Source organism: Apis florea, unplaced genomic scaffold, assembly GCF_048593485.1.
Source record: "Apis florea isolate Af1SG1 unplaced genomic scaffold, ASM4859348v1 contig_3772_pilon, whole genome shotgun sequence".
NCBI lineage: Eukaryota > Metazoa > Arthropoda > Insecta > Hymenoptera > Apidae > Apis > Apis florea.
Window position 1 is genome coordinate 558,232 of NW_028256845.1, and position 21,340 is coordinate 579,571.

At 39.7% G+C, this 21,340-nt stretch overlaps 1 protein-coding gene and 1 long non-coding RNA gene across 2 annotated transcripts in view; both read left to right on the plus strand.

The window, feature by feature from the left end:
* The first annotated feature begins 1,652 nt into the window (after positions 1 to 1,652).
* The window catches only part of LOC147656414 (uncharacterized), a 46,934-nt gene continuing 27,246 nt past the window's right edge, over positions 1,653 to 21,340 (plus strand). The window contains exon 1 of the long non-coding RNA XR_015294463.1: positions 1,653 to 1,788. This is a non-coding gene — a long non-coding RNA (uncharacterized LOC147656414). The remainder of the gene's footprint in view (positions 1,789 to 21,340) is intronic.
* RhoGAP102A (Rho GTPase activating protein at 102A) overlaps positions 17,314 to 21,340 on the plus strand; it is a 31,273-nt gene continuing 27,246 nt past the window's right edge. The window contains exon 1 of the mRNA XM_012495684.3: positions 17,314 to 20,682. Within this exon, the coding sequence (XP_012351138.2) occupies positions 18,808 to 20,682 (1,875 nt within the window). The 5' untranslated portion in view covers positions 17,314 to 18,807. The remainder of the gene's footprint in view (positions 20,683 to 21,340) is intronic.

Sequence of the window (21,340 nt, forward strand, 5' to 3'; positions counted from 1 at the left end):
CGAAGAAAGGAAGGAAGAAGTTTGTGTTGTCGCCTTATTCGATTCTTTTCTTCAACTTGCTCCTTATTTATTGTTGCATGCAATCTTTCTATGTTTCCAGTTGGAAAAGGAATTTAATATTTCTCCCGAAATATTCGAAAGAATATTTTAGAATGAATAATAGATTTACATTTGAATTTCAATGATTTAAAACATTATATGAATCTATACATTATACATTTGACTCGAGATATTTTATCAAGTTTCATAAGAATTAGTTTTTCAAATATTCAAGTTTATTTTTCTGGATTTTTAATCATATATATATATATATCTTTAATTACGTTTGAAATGAATTCACTTCAAGTCGACCAAATTCAAATCCAACACGTCGTTCTTTCTCGATTCAAAATTATCAACAAAAATAATAATTCTCATAAAACACTCTCATAAAATCAAGTAGCTTCTTTCAGTTCGTCAACATCTTCGCGAGGATAATTTGGAAAACAAATTTTTCCAAATTGTGGATAAGCAATGATTTGATTTATTGATCGTTGCGCAAACTCGTATCGTATTTGCCAGAATTCCCACCTATTTTTTCATCAATGGTTATTCTAAAAGTGGCAACGATTTCGTGTTTAAAAGGATTCGTTGATCGTTAACGGGATGTTAGCCTTGGTCAATTTCACAGAGCAGCGTGTGTCCGCCTGTTTGTATATTGTTCTATTCTTGCCGAGTCTGCGCGTGCTATTTTACGATTCCCTATGTGTATCCTTTTACAAATCTTTTTACAAATTATAATCATTTTCTATCTATATATTTTCCATCTTTCATTCATCCACGTTTCTGGCAAAAAGCTTAACTGAAAAACTCGCTGTAAATTTTCTTCTTCGCAAAAAAATTGCTCAGAACGGAGTTTCTTTTTCTAAATTTTGCTTCTTGGATCGTTCTTTTTTTTCTTTTTTTACTTCACTTCTCAAGAAAAAGAGAAGAACAAGAAAAATGTCAACCATTCAATTCTTCTATCTTGAAAGTTAACGAGAAAAAATGATCCATATTTCTTCAACAAATATATATATTACAACTAAAAAAAAAACTAAAAAAAAAAAAAAGAAAAAAATCGCTTAATTTTCTGTATAAAACGAATAATGTCTCGCATCCGTGATCGTAATAGATCCGCCTCGATTTAATACCATTCGGTTGATCGAAAGCCGTCTAAATCGCGTGCACATTGGAGTATCGCGTTTCAACCGTGTGTCTGACCACAAATATTTGAATTACAGGAAACGGTGTGGTGAACGATATATCCATCGAAAGAAAGAAAGGGGGGAAAAAAGAAAAGAAAAGAAAAGAAAGAGAACGCATCTGTAACGAGAAAGCAAGGGATCAAGCGTGCGAAGCGTGTACCGAAGAGAAGGTTTCGTTTACTCGCCTCGTTTACGAACCTATTCCTAAGGAGCGCGCGCGCAAGATCGAAAGTGGTTCTCGAGGAGAGGTGATCCATCGCGGTTGTGCGAATTCCCTCCTCCTTCTCGAGCTTGGACACGGTGGAGAAAGTGGTCGAAGCCGGTGCATGGTCGGACATCGGATCGGCGATCGTCGAAGCCGGTCTCGGCTTTCCCCGGAAAAGTGTTGAGTGGTGAGGAGCAAAGAACAAAGGAAATTATGTGACGATCGAGCAGATGTCAGGTGTTAGTTGCGTCGAGACGGAGCCACGATATTCCGCACCCTGGTATCCCAACATCGACGTGGCACTCATGGGAATTCAAAGCACCGCTCAGTTCGTCGAGAAGTACCACCACATTATCGGTAAGATTTATTAACGTTTAGTTCGAATTGCATTTCCATCCCCGAGTACCCTTAATTCTGGCATATTCCTTGTAAAATTTTGATTTTACAGCGTTTCCTTTTTTTATTCTCGAGAGATGTTATTTTTACTTTCTGACAGGTTGAAAAGTAAAATCGATTTAAGCTGTCATTAGCTAGCATTAGTTAGTTTTTCACAATGTATAATATTTCAGGATTAAGGGTACGAAGTCATGAAAGAAAGAAGTTGTGAAAGTGATTCGGTAAAAAGAGGAGTTCGTATCTTTTTCTTCTCGAATATTTTTAAAGTTAAAGTTAAAAATAATAGATGTTGTGTCTCCTTTTTTCCCCTTTTCTTTTTTTTTCTTCTTTATTTTTCACGCGTCGCCCGTTCCCGATAGAGATTTATTTGTAAATTTTTGGCGCGCGAAAACGCGCGAACCGTTCGATAATACGTTGCACAGAGTTGTGTACGATCTCGGTATAATTTCGGTATAATTTCCGCGGCCGTCATAAATCTGCCAACTTAAATGTAGTTCCGTGCTGAAAGCTTCGGTCACACGTACAAGTGAAATAAAACCGATCGTCTTGCACGTACGCGAGGCCCGCGTTTTTTCAAATCACGGATTTATTTATGAAAATGTAACAAGACTTCGGTGCAATTTTTTTCCAACGATGTTCCAGTCGTTTTCACTCAGTGCTGTGAACGTTAAACGTTACGTTGATAGAATTTTATCCGAATATACTTGAATTATAACCGGATTTCTAATTCTCTAAACTTTGAACGTTTGTTAGGAAACAAATACGTACACGATAAATTAATATACACGTAATCTGAAAAATGAATTATATACGATTAAATCTAATTATCTGAACGAAGGATAATAGTGGAGATAATTTGTGAACTCTTGCTTCACGTTAGTGGATCATTTTCGTATAAAGTTTTATCGTAAGATTTTTTTCTAATTCGCTAAAATCGAATAAACTCGAATTCGAATTACTTTTTACAAGTTCTTTCTTCGGTCTTTCATGTTTTTTTTTCGTTTGACGTTGCTTATGAAAAATTGAGATTTTAATTTAGAAAAACATTGAATCGTTGCACACACGATCGGTCAACGACCGACGTTTTGGAACCGTGTTGACACCACGATCCTCAACCATCCCCCTTTTCCTTGGAACAAAGTCATTCAGAAATTATGCGGAGGATACAAAGAGCCGGCCAACACATGTTGCCTTTCTCCCCCTTCTCTTTGTCCTCCAATTTCTCAATCTCCTCGACACTTTTGACAGTGTTAAATCGTTCTTTTTTTTCTTTTTTTTCTTTTTTTTTTCTGTAAAACTTGCTTGTAAATCATAAATCAAACCGATAAAAGGTAATCTTCCACCACGAACGATTGAAAATAAACTGTCCCCTTTCATCGAATTGTTCTCATACGGTGATCAAAGAGAAGAAAGTAAGAGAGAGAGAGAGAGAGAGAAAGAGAAAAAAATGAAAATATCTCTTGAAATGATCTTAGGAAATTAAAATTATATATCAAGATATTTCTTTTCTTTTTTTTTTTTTTTTCTTACCTGAAGGATTTATTTCGAAACAAGAAAGAAATGGAAAATTTCAAATGATCTTAATCTCAACAGAGATTAAAATTGAATATCGTATTTTGTTTCACCCGATGGATTTATTTCTAACAACTGTTCCTTCCACTTTGAATTAATCTTTCACCTCTGAATTACAAAATTTGCAAAATCCGAAGCAACGTTCGCTTCGCGACTCTCGTGTACCGCTTCGTGTGTATTTATCATCGAAAAAAAAAAAGAGAATATCTATAAATAACGAAATGATGAAGAAGAGGAAAAAAAAGAAGAAAAAAAAAGAAGCGAGGAAACTTTAAACCGTAATAAAAGTATCTCTACACGATCTCAAAAATTATTAAACTTCGTTGCAATTTTCATTTCAAAATTTTCTCTTCAAATGTCACTTTGCACGGTGGAGGATCGATTTTTATATAAATACGAAACGAAAAAACGGAAGAGAAAAAGAAGAGAAAAGAAGAATTATCTCACGAATTAAATCTTCCATCCATTATTGATCATCCACTTTCGAATTATAAAATTTCATTTCGAATGTCGCTGGTGCAAAAGTATCCATGAATGGAGAAAAAAGAGAAAAAATCGACGAAGAAAGGAAGGAGAGAAGAAATAAAAAAAAAGAGACGTTAAAGAGCCTTCAGACTTTCGCTACGTCCATTTGGGCGTATTTTACACCCATTTTCTGTAACCGTTGATGAAACGTGATCGACAGTCGGACAGCGATCGCGGGGTGGGGTCCACGTATATATTTAAAACCGTTTCGTCAGGGATTTTCCCCGGGGCCGTCTTGAGAACGTCTTGGAACAGACCCGGCGTTCGATAATTCATCGACCGTTCGAATCTTTCAGTCGGCCGAGGCCACGTGGAAACCGATCGATCCCTCTCACCGCTTCCTCCTCCTCCTCCTCCTCCTCCACCACCCTCTTGGACACGCGATCTCGTCCTTGCCTTTCACCAGGGGATGCACCACCTAGGCTAATATGAAAAAAAAAAAAAAATCGATTCGCTCGTAACTCGTCGTTTATCGAACGACAACACGTGTGCCGGGAAACGAGGCTCAACCTTTATCCTTATCCACCCCTTTTCGTGTATACCTTTCGCTTAATATCGCGTGTGCTACGAGAAACACACCCTGCGAGACTCTTAATCCCGGTGTTCGAGGATGAGGAGGAGCAAATATGTGACGATCGTGTAACGAACGAAGTCGTCCACGAGTGGGAGGAAAGGAGAGATTGATCGGGGAATGTGTTGTTACCTCCTCGAGGTTGGTTGAATAAATTTAATTAGGGGACGTGGATTCTTCTTCTTTCTCGTGTATCGTAGGATAGGATCGCTAGGGTTGAGGAAGGAGTTGGTTGTCGGCGATTGGAGAGATTGGATCTTATTAACTCTTGTTATCTTCGTAAAGGTTCATGTCAATTGTGCAATAATTAGGATCGCGTGCCTTATTTGTAAAGATAATGAAGGTAATGAAAGATCCGTTCCGTACCGCGTGTAAGAAAGAAATAAACGGAATTTAAGCGAAGTTTTTTTTTTTTAAGCCAAGTGCAAAAGATGATTGATGGTGGATCGATGTAATGTATTAGATGGTTTTCCATTATTCTTGTTATTAATGGATTTTTTTTTTTTTTGTTAAGGCAGTTAAGTTTCATTCTTCCATTTTCTTTATTATATACCTGAAATAGATGAAACAATCTAAACGAGGTCAGAAATAATTACCTTTGGAACGATGTGATAACGAACACGTTTATTAGTTGAAAGCAACTATTAACCGACAGATAAACAAGTATAAGATTGTACATAAAAATGTCGAAAGTGACTTAAAAAATCTATCGAAATCATTAACGAAAAAAAAAAAAAAAAGAAAATATAATCGAAATGATTTACTCTGTAAATCTGATTTTAAAATACAAGATTAAATTACAAAATGCACGATGATTAGGGTATCGATCGAACACACAGAGTTTGAAATCTGATTCTAGATTCGGTCGTTTTCATCCCCTTGGCTAGCCTCATCGGTTTCTGTTCCCGAGAAACGATGCGTAAAGACTCTTATTTTAGGCTAATAGATAGTACATCGATTTCGTGTAGATAGACCCAGAGGGATCGTTTTCATGGATTCGTGCCAACTATCGTGAATCGTTACGCGAGCGTTTACGTTTACAATTTACAAGCAAACCGAGCGTACTACTACGTCGAGGAAAATTTTCGTGGTTGACAGATCTTTGCCTACGTCACGAGTTTGAAATAATACTGGTCGAAGGGGCATCGCGAATAACCGATTTCCGTGAATTTCCTTCGATTCCCGGATCTTCTCTATTGTTTGATACGTAGCAGACGATTTCGACGATCCCGAATAATTGTTTATAGCACGATTTAAAATAAAGTGGAGATAAAAAAGCTCGCGTTATTTGATTAAAATTCAAACTATCGAAGTATTTATTTAATATATAATTAAAATAAATTCCTACAATGTGTCTAAACGGATTAACAAGAATTTTCGTGATACAAAAATTAAATCTAAATAATCACTATTATTTTCTAAATCGTTCCCTTCTTCCAGATTTCTTTCCCTTTTTTATTCTTCGAAATATCAGAGTTCGATAAAATTATTCTCGTTTCCTGAAAGATCCTCTTTTCGAATATTTTCCAATCAAAAATCATTTCAATGTAAAATTTACCTGTCGTCTCGTCGTTATTCGGGTTCATCTCTGATGTAAGATCAAATTTTACAACCTCCTCGTAATCTACTCACAGAAGAAGAAAGTAGGAAAAGTGAAGGAGAAAATTGAATGATAGGGAAACTCGCGCAAGTAGACAGCAAAAGCAGATTTATCAGGGCCTTCGAACAGCTTTAGATCCGATCTCATGGCACACGTAAGAACTGATGATGCTCAATAAAACCGGCCACTGGCTATTTTCGAACGATCTAAATATTTTTCTTTCGTTATCCATCATTCCCTTGGTGTACACACGGTCACACAGCATTCGTGATCCATCATTCCCTTTACGCGCAACATGTTACACGTGCTATAAAACGTTGGTGCAGCGTGGTAATTAGATACGTATGCGTCGCGAAATTTTCGGCGGATAATTCAGTAGGAATATATATATATATATATGTATGTATACGTGGAGTTATTGAAATTTGCACGGATAAAATTTCGCAAAGATTTCTGCCAAATGATCGCGAACGTAACGATCCACGGTGTCGCAAGAATGCAACACGTTTTGTGGGGGACGTTTTGCCTTCGAGTTCTTCTTTCGAATCCTTCGAAATTCGAACGTGTTGTATAAGCTCGTGTGACGCGATGATTATGTTGTAAGGAAAAGGAGGCTTTTAAAATTATGTCTCGGCCGTTTGTCTCGTGCTCGGCAATTTATGTAACGAAATAAAATGATGGGAAGTTTAACAAGATTGTCAAATCTATTTTTTTTCTCTTTTATTCTTCGTGTTTCAAGCGTACGAATAGAGGGGAATAGGATCTCGTAAATTTTTTCGATAAATAATTTATTACAAAAGCGTTCACCAGTTGGTGAATCTAAAAAAGTTTCAAACAATCAAATCTATCTTCGATTCCGACTACTATTTTTACTCTTCTATCCTCTAAAAATCTAATATTTCCAAGAATTATAGAATCAGAGACATCAATTCCACTCAATATGTCTAAATACATCTCCTCAAATTTCATCGATATTTCACAAAACACTATTTCTAATCCGAACATTCGTACAAATTATTTCCAATGCTGTTCCCGTCGAACGTAATTAGTTACACATAAATTTCTGTTAATCTCCTCGACAAGATCGAACAAGAGATCGATATATCGGTGTATACACACGCGTAGTATTTGGCAAAGGTTCCCTGTTCCGGTTAAGTTTACAATCCGGCTGGCTGGCTGGACCGCATAATCCATAAATAAGCTCAATCCACTTCGAAATAGGCTGTATACGCTCTGGTATACGCTCCTGGTAGAGAGTAAACGCGACAGCAGGTAGCCGTGGATTATTGGTTTCGCGTGCACGTCTCTCATATAGCGATGGGATCAACCACCTCATAAGTTGGTTCGAACTTTGATTCCTATTCTATAATACCCTTCTCGATCAAAATCTTCTATTCAAATCGTTATTTTTTAAAGATATTATACCGAGATGGGCAAAATTTTGAAGTGAATTTATCAATTTGATATTTTATTGATCCTATTTATTTCTTTCCTCAATCTTTGATTTTATTATCAAGATATACAAGTTGTTCGATATTTTGTTCATCTTTTAAATAAAATTAAAGATAAAGTTTATGCAATTTAATGTATTTATACTGAAAAAAAAAGAATCGAAATATTTCAACTTGAAGCCAATTATCCTATTCAAAATCTATTTAAAAATTGATCGAACGAGGCATCGAACATTGACTCAGACTATCGTCAAATACAAATATTGAACTTGATCCCATCTCTGAATGCGCACACGCGTGTAAGTGAAACGTTTTACTCGACGAAAGGCCAAAGGCCTATAGCCCGGTCGGTCTTTTCTACGCTTTAGAAGATCTATTCCTCGTATTAGAAGAAGGTCTTGAAACAGGATGAGCATCGGTTATACCATGCACACGTGTCGTGAAACGTTTCTTGCACGGCTTCCTCGGCTAGACCCGCGCGTATCATCACACGAGCGAGCAACGATGATTATTAAACTCGCACGAGACACCATGCGTTTAATGGGACAGAACCTTGAGGCTTAATTAGCCTCTCACTGTGTGCCGTGGTATTAATCATACCGACCCGGTAAATCTCTCGTTTCGATGTTCGAAATAGACGGTGTACCGGCTATTTTCAGACCGTCGGTCTGCCGCTTTTACTCGTCGTTCTCGGAAGAAATTTTCACAGAAATTCCGTGCTCCCAGGAGCCAAGTCTAGGAGAAACGACCCGTTCCACCTTCACGGTGGTTCTCAACGTTGAGCAACTTTTCGGTTCGAAGAAGAATCTTGTTAGATTTTTGATCAATATTTTATTCTGCGAATATTTAGTTCGAGTCCATCTTGAAATTTTAGAAACTTTACAATATGTTCAGACAACGTTGTATATTACAATTCAATTATTTCATGCTAATATCGTGTTATCAGTTGCTAATTAGATGATAAATTATTTTTTCAATAAAATAGATTTTATACTTTAGTGTGTTATGTCTTCTTTAAAGAAATATCACGGAAGAAATTAATTGATATAATTGAATTTCATGTCCACGAGACATTTTTGTATAATTATAATGTTATATATTAAAATTATAATTTCGCATATATATTATTTATAAATTTACGGGAGAAAAGAATAGACGTTGAATAAAGTGAAATGAGACGTCGTTGGCCAGACGGAGCGTGGTTTTTTGCGAGCTTATTGGATGTGGAATTTCGGTGGTGGAACGGAGTATATGTATTTTGACAATGAAGCTTAAGTTTTAAGATTTATCGCCAGGTTGTTTTGAATAGAAGTGTCACTGCAGTCTGAGCGTACGCTTACGCACTCTAAATTCGTGTATGACATAGTGCTGACGTTACTGCATGACATAATACCAAAGCTAATGACATAAAACGTTGCTTACAATGCTCTAGAAGAAATTGATATTTTTCAATATATCAATAAATCGTTTCGTGTCAATCGTTGTTTGAGTTTAAAATATTTTAATTAAATTTTATCAAGTATTTTTTGAATTGATATTTTTCTCCATCAATAACGTAATTTTACAATTTAACAATTCTCGAATTAATAATGCTTTTTTGTACTAAAGAGATTTCTTAAATTTCGAAAAAAAAATATAAAACAATCGTGTTTTTCTAATATGTTAAAAGTCATTTTGTTTATTGAAACTAGATCGAGGTTGAGACATAAAGATTCGAGTAGCAGAATTATACACACAGTCGATAAATCTCTAAGCAAACTAGCCTTAAAAAATTCATTTCGATAAATAAGAGAACATTTCCATCGAAATAATTCGAAACGTATTTATTCCACATTATTGTGATGCAAAAATCATTGCACGATCCAATTTGTTACCAATTCACGATCAATCTTCCACAATCTATGTATCCACATTCGATAACATCTGTTTTCCAATCTTTCGTTATTCCACTTTTTACCAAATGTACCCTGTCTTCATCTCCGCAAACTATCTTCCTTCTCTACAACTTATCAAAAAATTCTTCACCACAAATTATCGAGATTTGGTAACGTCATTTTCTACTTGCTCATTTCCTTCCTTTTTACCCAACTTTTACGTTATCCTATTTTACTGACCATTGATCAATAAACATCAAATCTATCGATTAAACCGAGTACCGATATCGGAAAAGCTAGTTATTCCCCTTAACTCTCGCAAGCATAGCTGCCACCTGACGAGCTTTCGTGCAAATAGCCAATGGCGTCTGCACGGTGGCGACTCCTCTGGTTCCACGACCGAAAGCTTCGTGCTTTTCAGACATGAAGCTCTCGAAGAAGGCGCACGCGACGAACGGGCAAAAGTACCGGCGCGTGCGGCGACCTTGCGATATTTTTGCGTCCTGCTAAAAATAATTCGCACATTTTATAATACGACCGGCGAGGACTGACCGAGCCTCGCCGATCGTCGATCGTTTTCGTTGCGCGTTCTCTGCACATTTCGAGAATTTCGGGAAAGCTCAAAGGCTGAGCGATATCTCGCAAACAACGTGCTTCGTGATCGTTTGTCTCTTAATTTTCCAATATAAATCCTCGATTTATATTATTCTTTTTTTCTCGTGGAAATAAATCAGATATGAAGAAGAAAAGAAATCTAGAACGAATTCGTACGATTTTGAAAGTATATAAGGATAGAGGGTTAGGAAGTTATGTCAAATGAATGAATTTCGAAGGATGAGGTTAATTTCGTTACGTAAAAGATCGGCGAGATTGAGATGTAACGGAGAGAAGATCCGTAATAATCGATTTAATTGACGTTTGATCGTGGTTCTTGGCGATAATTATCGATGTTGTCGCGGGTGTCACGACACCGGCGACTCTCGGGTCGTACGATTGAATTTCCTGCGGTGCTTTTCACGAGTCCCATTTAATTGTATTGCCATTAATCTAACAGTCGTTTATTTTTAGAGCATGCTCTCATCCAGACGATTCGATATACGATATACCCACTCGGATGCAAAAGCATTAATTTAATTATTTTATTTTCGAATCCCGGTTATTTTCGACGTGGTTCTCGCCCGTCTAGATCTCCTAGACTTCTTCGCAGACTTGCTGTCATTTTTCGATCAGGGAATCCACTCATCCACGATTGATCTCTCTTTACCCTTCAAAGAAATTTTACCTTATTCGAAATCGAACCGATTCGCGAAATATTAATTTATCGGTATAACCATTTTTCATTTTTTCCATTTATCTAACCATTCAATAATTTGAAACTCGTTCAAAAAAATCTACGTACGAAACAATTCTTATCTTTCATTTATATCCGAGGATATCGTTTAATAACTTTCATTCGTAAATGTTACATTATTTTTCGAAGAGAAGGTCTGAGAACAGTGACAAGGCCGTGCACGAAAATTTTCTATCCAAATATTTTTAAAACTTGAAAAGATGTAGAAAAATTTGTTCTCAGTTTCTAAGAAAGTTGTAAAATGTTGCTACTTGTGAAAGATGCGGTAGAATGCCGGGATCCGCACGATGTATACCGAGGCGCAGACCAAGTGGTGGCGATCATGTGAGCACCAGAACAGAATTAACACGAAGGGGGCCGATCCGGTATTTCTGGCGCGATTGTCCGGCGAAAAATAGATTCGTATGGCGGTTCGGATTAAAAGACGCCACTGGGACGATTATTCTGGCGCTGTTACGCTACCCGTGTCCTTCCGTAATTCTTTCTCTCTCGCACCTTCGTGTTTCTTCCCTCCAGCACCGGAAATCATGCCTATATCCCATCGATTTTAACCGCCATTTTTTTTTCTTTCTTTCTAACAAACGTGTCAATATTTTCAATGTAACTTCAATGTATCGATTTAACCTGTTCAAATAACTGTTAAATTGCTTGAATCATTTTTGAGCACAATATTTTATACTCCATATTTTAATATCTCTATATTTTTTCCCTTGTATCCTTATGTGGGAGTACAATAATCTTGTATTTTTTATTTTACTGGTCGGTCGACATTTTCTCTTTCTCAAATTGAATTAAATTTTAATTTATAATTAACTACGTACTCCAGTTCCAATTCCTTTTGAGTTATAATTATTTTAATTTTTAAATTATGATGATTATTCGTATCTTTTTTTACAAAGAAGCAAAATTTATAATAATTTTTAATTTTTATGGATCAATTAATGCACCATAATTTTCACGATCAACAAAATCTTTCGATCCGTCGTTAAATAGTCGCGCAAAAATTTGATCGTCGTGCAACACCTAACCGCTGGATAAGTTTCAAGGTATTCCAAAGGTATTCGAATCCTCCGAATACCCAAGGCACTCGATATTCAAACCTTGCCCGAGAAGTGTATATTTATTCTTGCCGCTTACTTTTTACGCTTGATACTATAAATATTATCACGTTCGGATTTGCGTATATACACTTTTTCAGCGGATTGACGTTAGGAACACACCCCTTCACGATCTTAGATTCCACAAACGTAATCGATTAGAACGCTTTGTAATAACCTCAACCTCAATGTAGAAAAACTCTCACGAGCCTTGAATTCTTTTCCAACACTTGTCACGTAAACTATTTCATCTTGTGAGCGAGAAACAACATTAGGCTTCGCTTATTCACTCGATTTCCTTTTTCTCTTCTTCGAGAATAAAGATTTACGTTTCATTTCTTTTCCTTTTTTTTTTTCTTTCGATGGTAAACGACGTTTCCTGAACTTAAATTATACGTAATTCAATTTATTTTGCTTAATCACTTTTTACGAGTTAATTTTAGAGAGAAGGATAATTTTTTTAAAAATTTAATTATACGTATAAATAAATTTAATAAAATTGAAATGGAGTATCTTATACCTTACTTGCAATAGTCTTATCCTAAAATTACCTTAAATCAAATTAACACTAAAACTACCAATTTATAATATGCACTTAAATATACACCAAAGAATTTATTTATTTTTTGCAATTTGATTTTTCTATCAATGCAAATCAATCTTTTTCCACTCGTCTAATCTAATGCTTTCTCGAATCCTTAACTTTCCATTTTTCTCAATAACAGATTGGGCTGAGGATAATAAATAACTCGTTCGCTTTACAATTCAAAAAACGATGCTCGACGGATTTATCGATCCTCCTCGAGAATCCTTTGAATATACGTACACACGTTGCGACAGAGCAGAATTAATTCACGTAATCACGGGATCGCGAGACATTCTGGTGTTTGTTATGCCGGCTCTCACGTGGCAATGCAAATGATTTTAAATAGGCTTGGCCGAGTGTTCGCTCGAAATAGCGACAATCAGTCGATGACACTGCTCTCTCGTGACGGCCCGATTCGACATCGGTAATCGGCCAACTCATTCCGATGGATCGTCATCGATCGATGACGGAGGGACGCCTCGCAAAAAGTGCCACTTTCATTCACGAGTGCTCGTCTCGTGATACGTCTCGTTATTGGACTCGAATCGAAGTTGAAGTTGCTGACGGTGAAGTGGCTGAGTTTGATCGTTCAAGATTATTGAAAATTTATGTACAATCGTTAGATTGTGTAATAGGATTGTTTTTTTTTTTTTGCATTGAATCTGATAAAACTTTATCATTTAAAATCATATGATCAATGTTTTGCGCTATGAGCTACTTTTGATTTGATTTTATTTTAATTGATGAAATAGATTTAAATGTGGAAAAATAATTATATAACAAAGGTTAATAATGATGGAAAGAAACATGTGTCTTACTCGACTGAATTAAGTGAGATAATATTCATTGGAAAAGAGGAGGAAAAAAATTACGAAATCTAATTGGAAATATTAGAAACGTTTATAGATTTATATAAGTGTTAATGTATTCGTGAAAAAATAAATTTGCAATGAAATGTAAAGATATTGAAACACGATATTAATGAAAATATATATGAAATTAACGATTATTCTCGTTCTCTTCAAATGTTAAAAACGCTTTTTAAACGATAGATTCACGCTGTTTTTCTGTACTCTCAGAGATTATCCCGTACAATTACAGGTTTAATAGTGGCTTTATCACATACGTCAAGCCCTTTCCATTTTTTTTTTCTTTTCTTTTCTGATCGATAATGAACGTTCTGCCTCGTCGTAATTGTAGCTTTCACCATCTTTAAAAAACGTCAAATGCAGTAATTCAATTTTACATCTTTATAATTTTCCTCGTTTAATGATTTTTTAAAAATTTAATCAATTCTTTCACATTCCTTAAATTCTTATCTTTTTTTTTTTTTTTTTTACTTGTTTCTTATGTTTAATGATATTTTGAATTATTCTCAGTAAATTATTAATTGAATTAATACGAATGACAGCTTGATTGAATATAAAAAAATTTAAGTATCGATTGTCAATCAATACAAGTGACCCTTACTTAATTTCCAAATATAATTACGTATACATCAAAGAAGATACTTTCACAAGCGGCTGATTAACCCTTTTTTAAAAATATATTTCGAGATAAATTTTCTACAAGAAGATTCTTCTGACCCGTTATAATTTTCCTCCTATACTCGTTTAAATCAAACGTATAATTTCATTCAAATTTCTCGATTCCATCTTACATTCTTTCACAGTTCAGATATAAGATTCAATTTATGAGGACTTGTGATTTTATAGTACTTAGTAACGTGTCTTTCAAATTAATCGAATAACAAAAATTAATACAGGAGGAGCAATTGAGCAATTGATGACAGACAATTGACGATAAATCAAGAGTTATCAAAGATTGCGAGGCAGAAATTTCGAAAACGAATTCTGAATAAATCTCACATTTTTCCTTATTTCCACACCTCACGTGGAATTTATAATACTTATCCTTTCAAAAGATATGTACATATATTGATGATAAAGAGTTCCAAATTGTTGATGAGAAATCGAATTGCGAATTTTACTTCCACACTTGCGATTTCTAATCTTTCAAATCGATGAAGATCTCTTGCAAACTACAAGCGATAAAGCAGTGTATGGATATGGTAATAACAAACGTCTCAACGATGAGCGTGAAAAAAATTCCAGGAATACGAGTAGAATTGTCCTCGTATTCTTCCTCGCTCCTAGATTCGAAGGACGTGGACAGATAGAGGCGATCGTTTAAGCGCGTGAAAGTTTTCCCTTACGATAAGAGAGTTTGATGGGGGAGCAGACGAGTACAGATAAGGCTGGCTGGCAGACACTTGGGCGTCCCGAGGAGAGGACGCCGAGCCGTAAACGCTAAAGATAGCGCAATACGCGCTGTCCCCCGCTCAAATCCGCTTCTTGGCCGATCTTTTATCAAGTTTCTTGCTACGAACTTCTCGAGGATGCGTAATTTTCGATAATCAAAACCGTTTCAAGCGATGCCCGCGCACGTATGCACGTATCCCCTTCGATCAAGCGGGACGAGTGCCTTGGACTGTTCTCAGCTTAAGAGTGTGATAGTGTTGTAGTGTTTCTCGAGAGGGGTTTGAAATAATACGTGGAACAAGTGGGTGGGTGGCAAGATTGATAGCAAGGGGATAAGAATTATGTATTTTTCTCTGTGAAAGATATTGTCCAAGATTATTATCTATTTATAAAAATGAAAACTTGATATAGACGAATGGATGTAGCTAGTGTAGTAGGGATGATTTTAGAAGTTCAGGAGCGATAATTTCTTTTTTTTTTTTAGTGTTGATAAAATTTATCAGGGCGATGTTAAGATTAAGTCGGGTGGGAAGGACGTAACGTTTTTTTCATTCCCATTTGAATCGTGTAATTATGATTATTTCTTTTTTTTTTTAGTGAATATAAAATGAAGAAAGAAAGGGAAATATATGAGAAATACGTAGAGAAGTTGTAAACTGGTGTCCTATTCTTTTAGCTATAAAAAAAAAAAAATTGTATCGACGTTCTAATTTATTACGATATTATGATTTTAGAATTGAATAACATAGAAGTAGTTTTTCTTAAATCTCTTTCTCACATAAATCTCGCAAAAAAAAAAAAAAAAAAAAAAAGAAGAAAAAAAAGATGGAAATCTTGTTAATGCTTAATAATTTATCCCGTGAAACAATCAAGTGTCTGGAAGGAGAAGTGATATATACAGTGACAAATGTACATCTTTCAAAATTCTATAATAACTATCAATCTTACGTAAGAAGAAACGTATATACAATCTTTCGATCGTATCGATAGTCTTGATACTCGTCATCGGTCAGATTAGATTAGATTAAGTTCCTCTTAACTATAACTCCGCCCATTTATCATATTATTTTTTTTTTTCTCTATTAGCAATATATCAATTGGAACGAAACGAAATAACGGGACGTCGGCGAAAAGCTTTGTTAATATTTTTCCAAGCTTGCATCCTTGCAGAAATTCGCATTCGCCGATAAATCAACCGGCGATTTTCCGCTCGAAAAAATAAAGAGACTCGGGCTCAGCTAGGCCAGCTTTGATTTACGATCAGCGTATAGGCGGCTCGAGGTGTGGCCCGACTTGCATTAGAGAATGAGTCTCTAGAAATAGTCCCGGACGCGGAATACATCCCTAGAAATATTAGGCAATGCCTTCATGGCGATTTTTATCGTGCTACGTCAGTCGTATTAAAGAAATGCCCTACATTCTCGCTTTCGAAAATCTTCTGGTTCCCCCTCGACTTCCCTTTCCCTCCTCCCGAACGCTTCGTTGATGGATTTTGGAACGTTGGACATATGGATGTCACGTGGATCACACGTGGATTCTTCTTTCGTGTTTTTCGCATAGATCTTTTCATCTTTTGAAACATTCTTCGATTCTGAACCGAACCAATTTCTCGAATCGTACATTTTTGATTCGAACGCTGTTTTTCCTTATATTTAAAAATATTTTTCGATCCTTCGAAAGAAGGTGCTCCCCGTCGAAATACAATTGTAAATTGTAACAAGGGAAAAATTCGCGGCAGAGTTGCTTGAACCGACGAATTTAGAAATTGCATGTTCGCCAGGAATTTCTTATAGCGTTTGGCAAACAGAACCTCGATATTCTCAACAGAATCTCGTACGATCTCTTACTATTTCTGTAAAATCTTTATCATTAATCCCAACGCAATTAACATCCTCATCCTCATCGCATCAATCATTAAACGAATTCAATTCAATCCAATTGAAATCCATTCGTCATAAACCATCTTCCGGTTATTCTTCGTCTTTCAACTTCCACTTCTTCTCTCGCCCCCCTCCCCCCAAAAATACTTTCCACGAAATGAAGACTAGATTCTTCCTTCGTTCGACCACTATCTTTCAACTTCCACTCTTCCTCAACTCTCTTTAAAGAAAAAGAAAAAGAAAAAGAAAAAATATCTATTTTCCACGGAACGAGGGCTCGATCGAAAACTGGGACGAAAATTCTTACGAAAACTGTTGCGTTTCCACCTCGTATCCACCCGTTATAAACAAATGCTCGAGACTATCGTACTATGAGATACGCGCACGTAGGTATTTGGCAAACGGTGACACCACGTCGTGGACACCACCTCCGGTTCGTCTGCGAGCCCAGGTACCCCAGACCGCAGTTTCTACCACCTCATCTCGTCCTCTCCGTGTCTCTGTCCAACCTCATCCTTCCTCCCTCACCTTACTCGTAGTTATCGTCATCTACGTACACTCTTCTTCTTCTTCTTCTTCTTCTTCTTCTTCTTCTTCCTCCTCCTCCTCCTCCTCTTCCTCCTCCTCCTGCTCTCCGCCCTCCTCCACTTCTCGGGCCAGCTTCTCGCTCCCTCTTCTTCCGCTCCACGCACTCGGTCGTCTCCCATTTTCCGTCTCTCGCTTCACTCGCTCTCTTCTCGCGTAAGTGAGGCACGAGGAGAGAAGGGGCAAAGACGCTTTTAGACACGGAGCGTCCACGAGCGTCGCGACGCCTTGAGAAGCAGTAGTCGCGTACCTTAGGCAGCTTCCACCTTGCCGGCTCGCGGCCGAACGTAACGTGATTCTCCTCGACGTCTGTTCCGTCGTGTCGCGTTCACCCTCGAATTTCGCGCGTCCTCGACCCCTTCGTGAAAGAGGGAAGCGGAGGAGTGGATCGCGGTGGTGGCTCCCAGAAGATAGGATATATAATATTCGGCGAGAGTTGAAACTTTGGAAATTAACTTTGTGCGTCAGAGAATCATCGGTGTTATTCGAGATAGAATCGTTTGTCGCGGCGATCCATGAGGGATCGAGATTTGTGGAAGGTCGATGGTGCACGGGAGGATCGATCTCGAGTCGAGTGCGTCGCTGGATACGCGGCATCCGTGACGATAGTCGGATGCGAGGGAGGAGGTGCAGGGAGAGAGAAAGAGAGAGAGAGAGGCAGTGGTTAGCCGAATATTCGGTGGGATCTGCAAAGTCTAAATTAATCTGGAGCCCGTTTTGTTGTTGAAGTTTCGACGGCCCTGCTGCTGGTCGGCGTAAAAAGAGCGTAAAGTTTCGTACCGCGGAATAAAAATAATCGTACACGATACCGGGGAGAACCGAAGAGATTCGAGACTCGTTTCTCCTCTGTTCCCGCAGAATCACGCGTTACTTTTACTTCAGATTCTGGGGACGACCTGTAAAATTCCTCGCTCGATGAACAAGTGGCCATTCTGGCGTTCTTTCTTCCTCTCTTTCTCTTCCATTCCTTTCTTATACGTTATAGAGGAGAACACGCTTCTATCCGTACTCTCCTCCGAGAGAAGGAGAAGGAGGGAGAAAGAGAGAAAGAGAGAGAGAGAGACGAGCATTTTCCTCAACGAGCATTCCGTTCACGTATTCTCGATATTGCTCCCTCAAGTGTAAACGGGCAGCTTGGCCAGCCTAAATTCGCCCAATTTCCGCTCGTTTCGTCTCACGACACGAGTATCGTCCTCCTCCTCCTCCTCCTCCTCCTCCTCCCTGAGAAGAAACTGCGTCACTCATCGATCAGAGGAGAGAAGAAACTTCGCCTCGATTTTTCGCCCGGCTCAGTTCCACCTCGGTCACCTCGGATCGCGGAGAGTGTAGTTCCATTCCATTCCTCTCTCGACGAAGAGAGAGAGAGAGAGAGAGAGAAGAGGACTTCTTTCGGTGTGTCCTCTTCCTTTCCGTCCTCCCTGACCGGGGAGAGAGGGGGAGAGGAGCGCGCGAGGCGAGTGAATGTCGCGAGTGCGGTTCGGTCGTGACGACGACGGTACACAGCGACGGATGATCGTTTGGAGCGAACGATCGGCCGGTCGGTCGTTGCGGGAGTCGATCGCGTTCGAAGGGTAAGGATAATTCGGCGAAAGTGGTTCGCGTGGCGAGGAAGGAGAAGGACGCGGGTATGGCGGAGCGTCCTGGGGGTAGGAGGCGTTCGAGGAGGGACAGCGCGGAGACGGGGGCCTCGTTGCGGGGCACGCCGCCTTCCTCCAAGGATCGAAGGTCGAAACGGTCGAGCAAACCGTCGAAGGAGCGATGGCTGCTCACGAGGAAGACGTGGCGGTACATGGCCGACGCCGGGAGACGATTGATCCCGGACGGGACGCACAACAGGCCCGAGGACATACCGAAGATCGAGCGATACTTTCAAGAGGTGTGCCAGAAGGAGCCGAGATTTCTGTTGTGGAGGAAGGCTTCGTATCCGGGCACGTTGGGCTTTCGTTCCCAGAGGCGGCGAAGGCAGGTGAAGGGGGGCAGTTGTCGAACGAAGGCAAGCTCGGCCGACGAGGCGGACGACGCGAGGAATCCGCCCCAAGGCTTCGTCCTCCGCACCACCACCGCGGGCAAGTTCGATCTGGCCAAAGCTAGGAGGGAGTGGTTGCTCGCTACGGAAGGGGGGGGAAGCATACCGTCCAGCCCCGTGGAGCGGAGGAAATTCCTGCAGGAGGATTCGGAGGTGAAAGCGTTGGCCGATATGCTGCAGAAATACCTGAACATGCAGAGTGAGATCGGTGGCGCGATGAGATCGATCCCCCGATCGGGGCTGGTCGGCGAGGGGGAGGGGAGAGAGGCGTTCGACTATCAGAGCCTGGTAACGAGGCTGCAGCAACACTTGGACTTAATGATCGCCCAGGCGAAACTCGAGGAGCTGTCGGTGCAACGTGCCGCCACCGACAGGGACGGGGAGAGGATCCCGAAATCGATGCAATCGTATCAAGGTGACTACGTGCACAAATCGTTGATGGAGACGATCAGCCGCCACTACAGCAAGTCCGGCACGCGGGAGCACGTGATCTCGGCCATTCTCACCGATCGAAAGCTGTTGGAGAAACTGTACTTCGATCTGAGGTGTACCAGGGGGTTCAAGGGGCCACGCGCCACCGGCGCGTACACGTCGCCATCCTCGCGCTGGTGGACGCACCAACGGCCGAGGGTGGCGTCCAAGGATTCGGCGGAAGACTGGCTTTCGAGGAGGGATCCTATTTCCCCCCCGCTGATAGCCGTCCAAGAGCCGAGCACCGATCACGGCCCGGTCGAGGACGGGGTGCAAACCGATCCCGTTCCCCGCCAAGTTCTCGACGCTCTCCTCCTCGAGAGGGAGAGGGAGGAGTTTAAGGAGGCGCCCGTGCACAAATCGACCGGCCGCAGGCGAAGCAGCGTGGACAACGACGACGTCTCGCCCTCCGTCAGCGATACCATCAAGAGGTATCTTCGAATGGCAAGGAAAAAGTCGATGGACGCCGACAAGGTGGACAGATTCAAACGGGTGAACTATGACAGAAACTTGAGGAACATCAAGGCGAAAGGGGAGACGACGAGGCTCGGCGACGATGACGGGAACAACAAGGGTTGCCAGACCGAGGACAACTGGGCCGTTAATTACAGGGAGATGTCCTCCGTGGAGAATCCGTCGGAGAATATGTCGGACGGCGACACGGCCACGTCTCCGCCGAGCAGAAACGCGAGCTCGAGGAGCAGCATCGACGCCGGGCTTGGCTCCGAGGAGCCGTTAACCCCTAAACACCATCATCATCAGTCCTTCCTTTCCCATCTCCTGCACGGTTCCAACGCGCACAAGGATAAACCGCATTCGGCACCCGGTTCGCCGGCACTCACGTCATCGTCCACCAATTCCGCAGGTGGCACAGCGATGCAGAAGAGCAAGTCGTCGAGCAGCGTGGTGCATCACGGTAGCCGACTGGTGGCAAAGAAGATATGGAGGTCCAGAAGCAAGAGCACCTCGAGGGCGTCCAATCAACCCTCCGTGTGGACGCCGCAGGTGAGTTTTCTTTTTTTTTTTTTTTTTTTTTTCTCCTTCTTTTCATATGCTTGGTGTCCTGCAACCGTTTCTTCGATTTTCCATTTTTCGATCGAACGAGAAAAATGGTATTATGCACGTATAAGACGATTGTTGGCAAAGATGAAAATGTCGATTGACCTGTTGATCCGATCTACGAATTTCTTTTAAACTTAGGGAACACGGTTAAGGAGAGAAATTAAGAAACGGACGAAGAACAGAACGAATGTTATGGTATCTAATTATTTGGTGATACAAAACGGAATTTCTTTCCAGAACAAACTATCTTTTGTTAGACGTTTCGACGCGCTTTATTCGAGCGTTGTAAACCAAGCACGAACGAGCCTCGCGCGCTATACATAGAGTTTTGTCTTGCCAAAACATATCTACGAATAATTTGCTTAAACCACCTGTCGCCGCATAGCGGAGAGTGTCCACCTCGTTATAAGAAAGAAAACGAATTAACGATGTCGCTATTAACATCTTCCACGAAAATAGAGCGCTACTATTAATAACAATACTCGCGCTGCCTAGCTTTCTTAATAGCAGTTGTAAATTAATTTTACTTGCCACCCGGTCGAGCACGATCTCTAGGCAAGTTCATTCGGATAAAATGTAAAACCTTCTCTATCGATCTTGT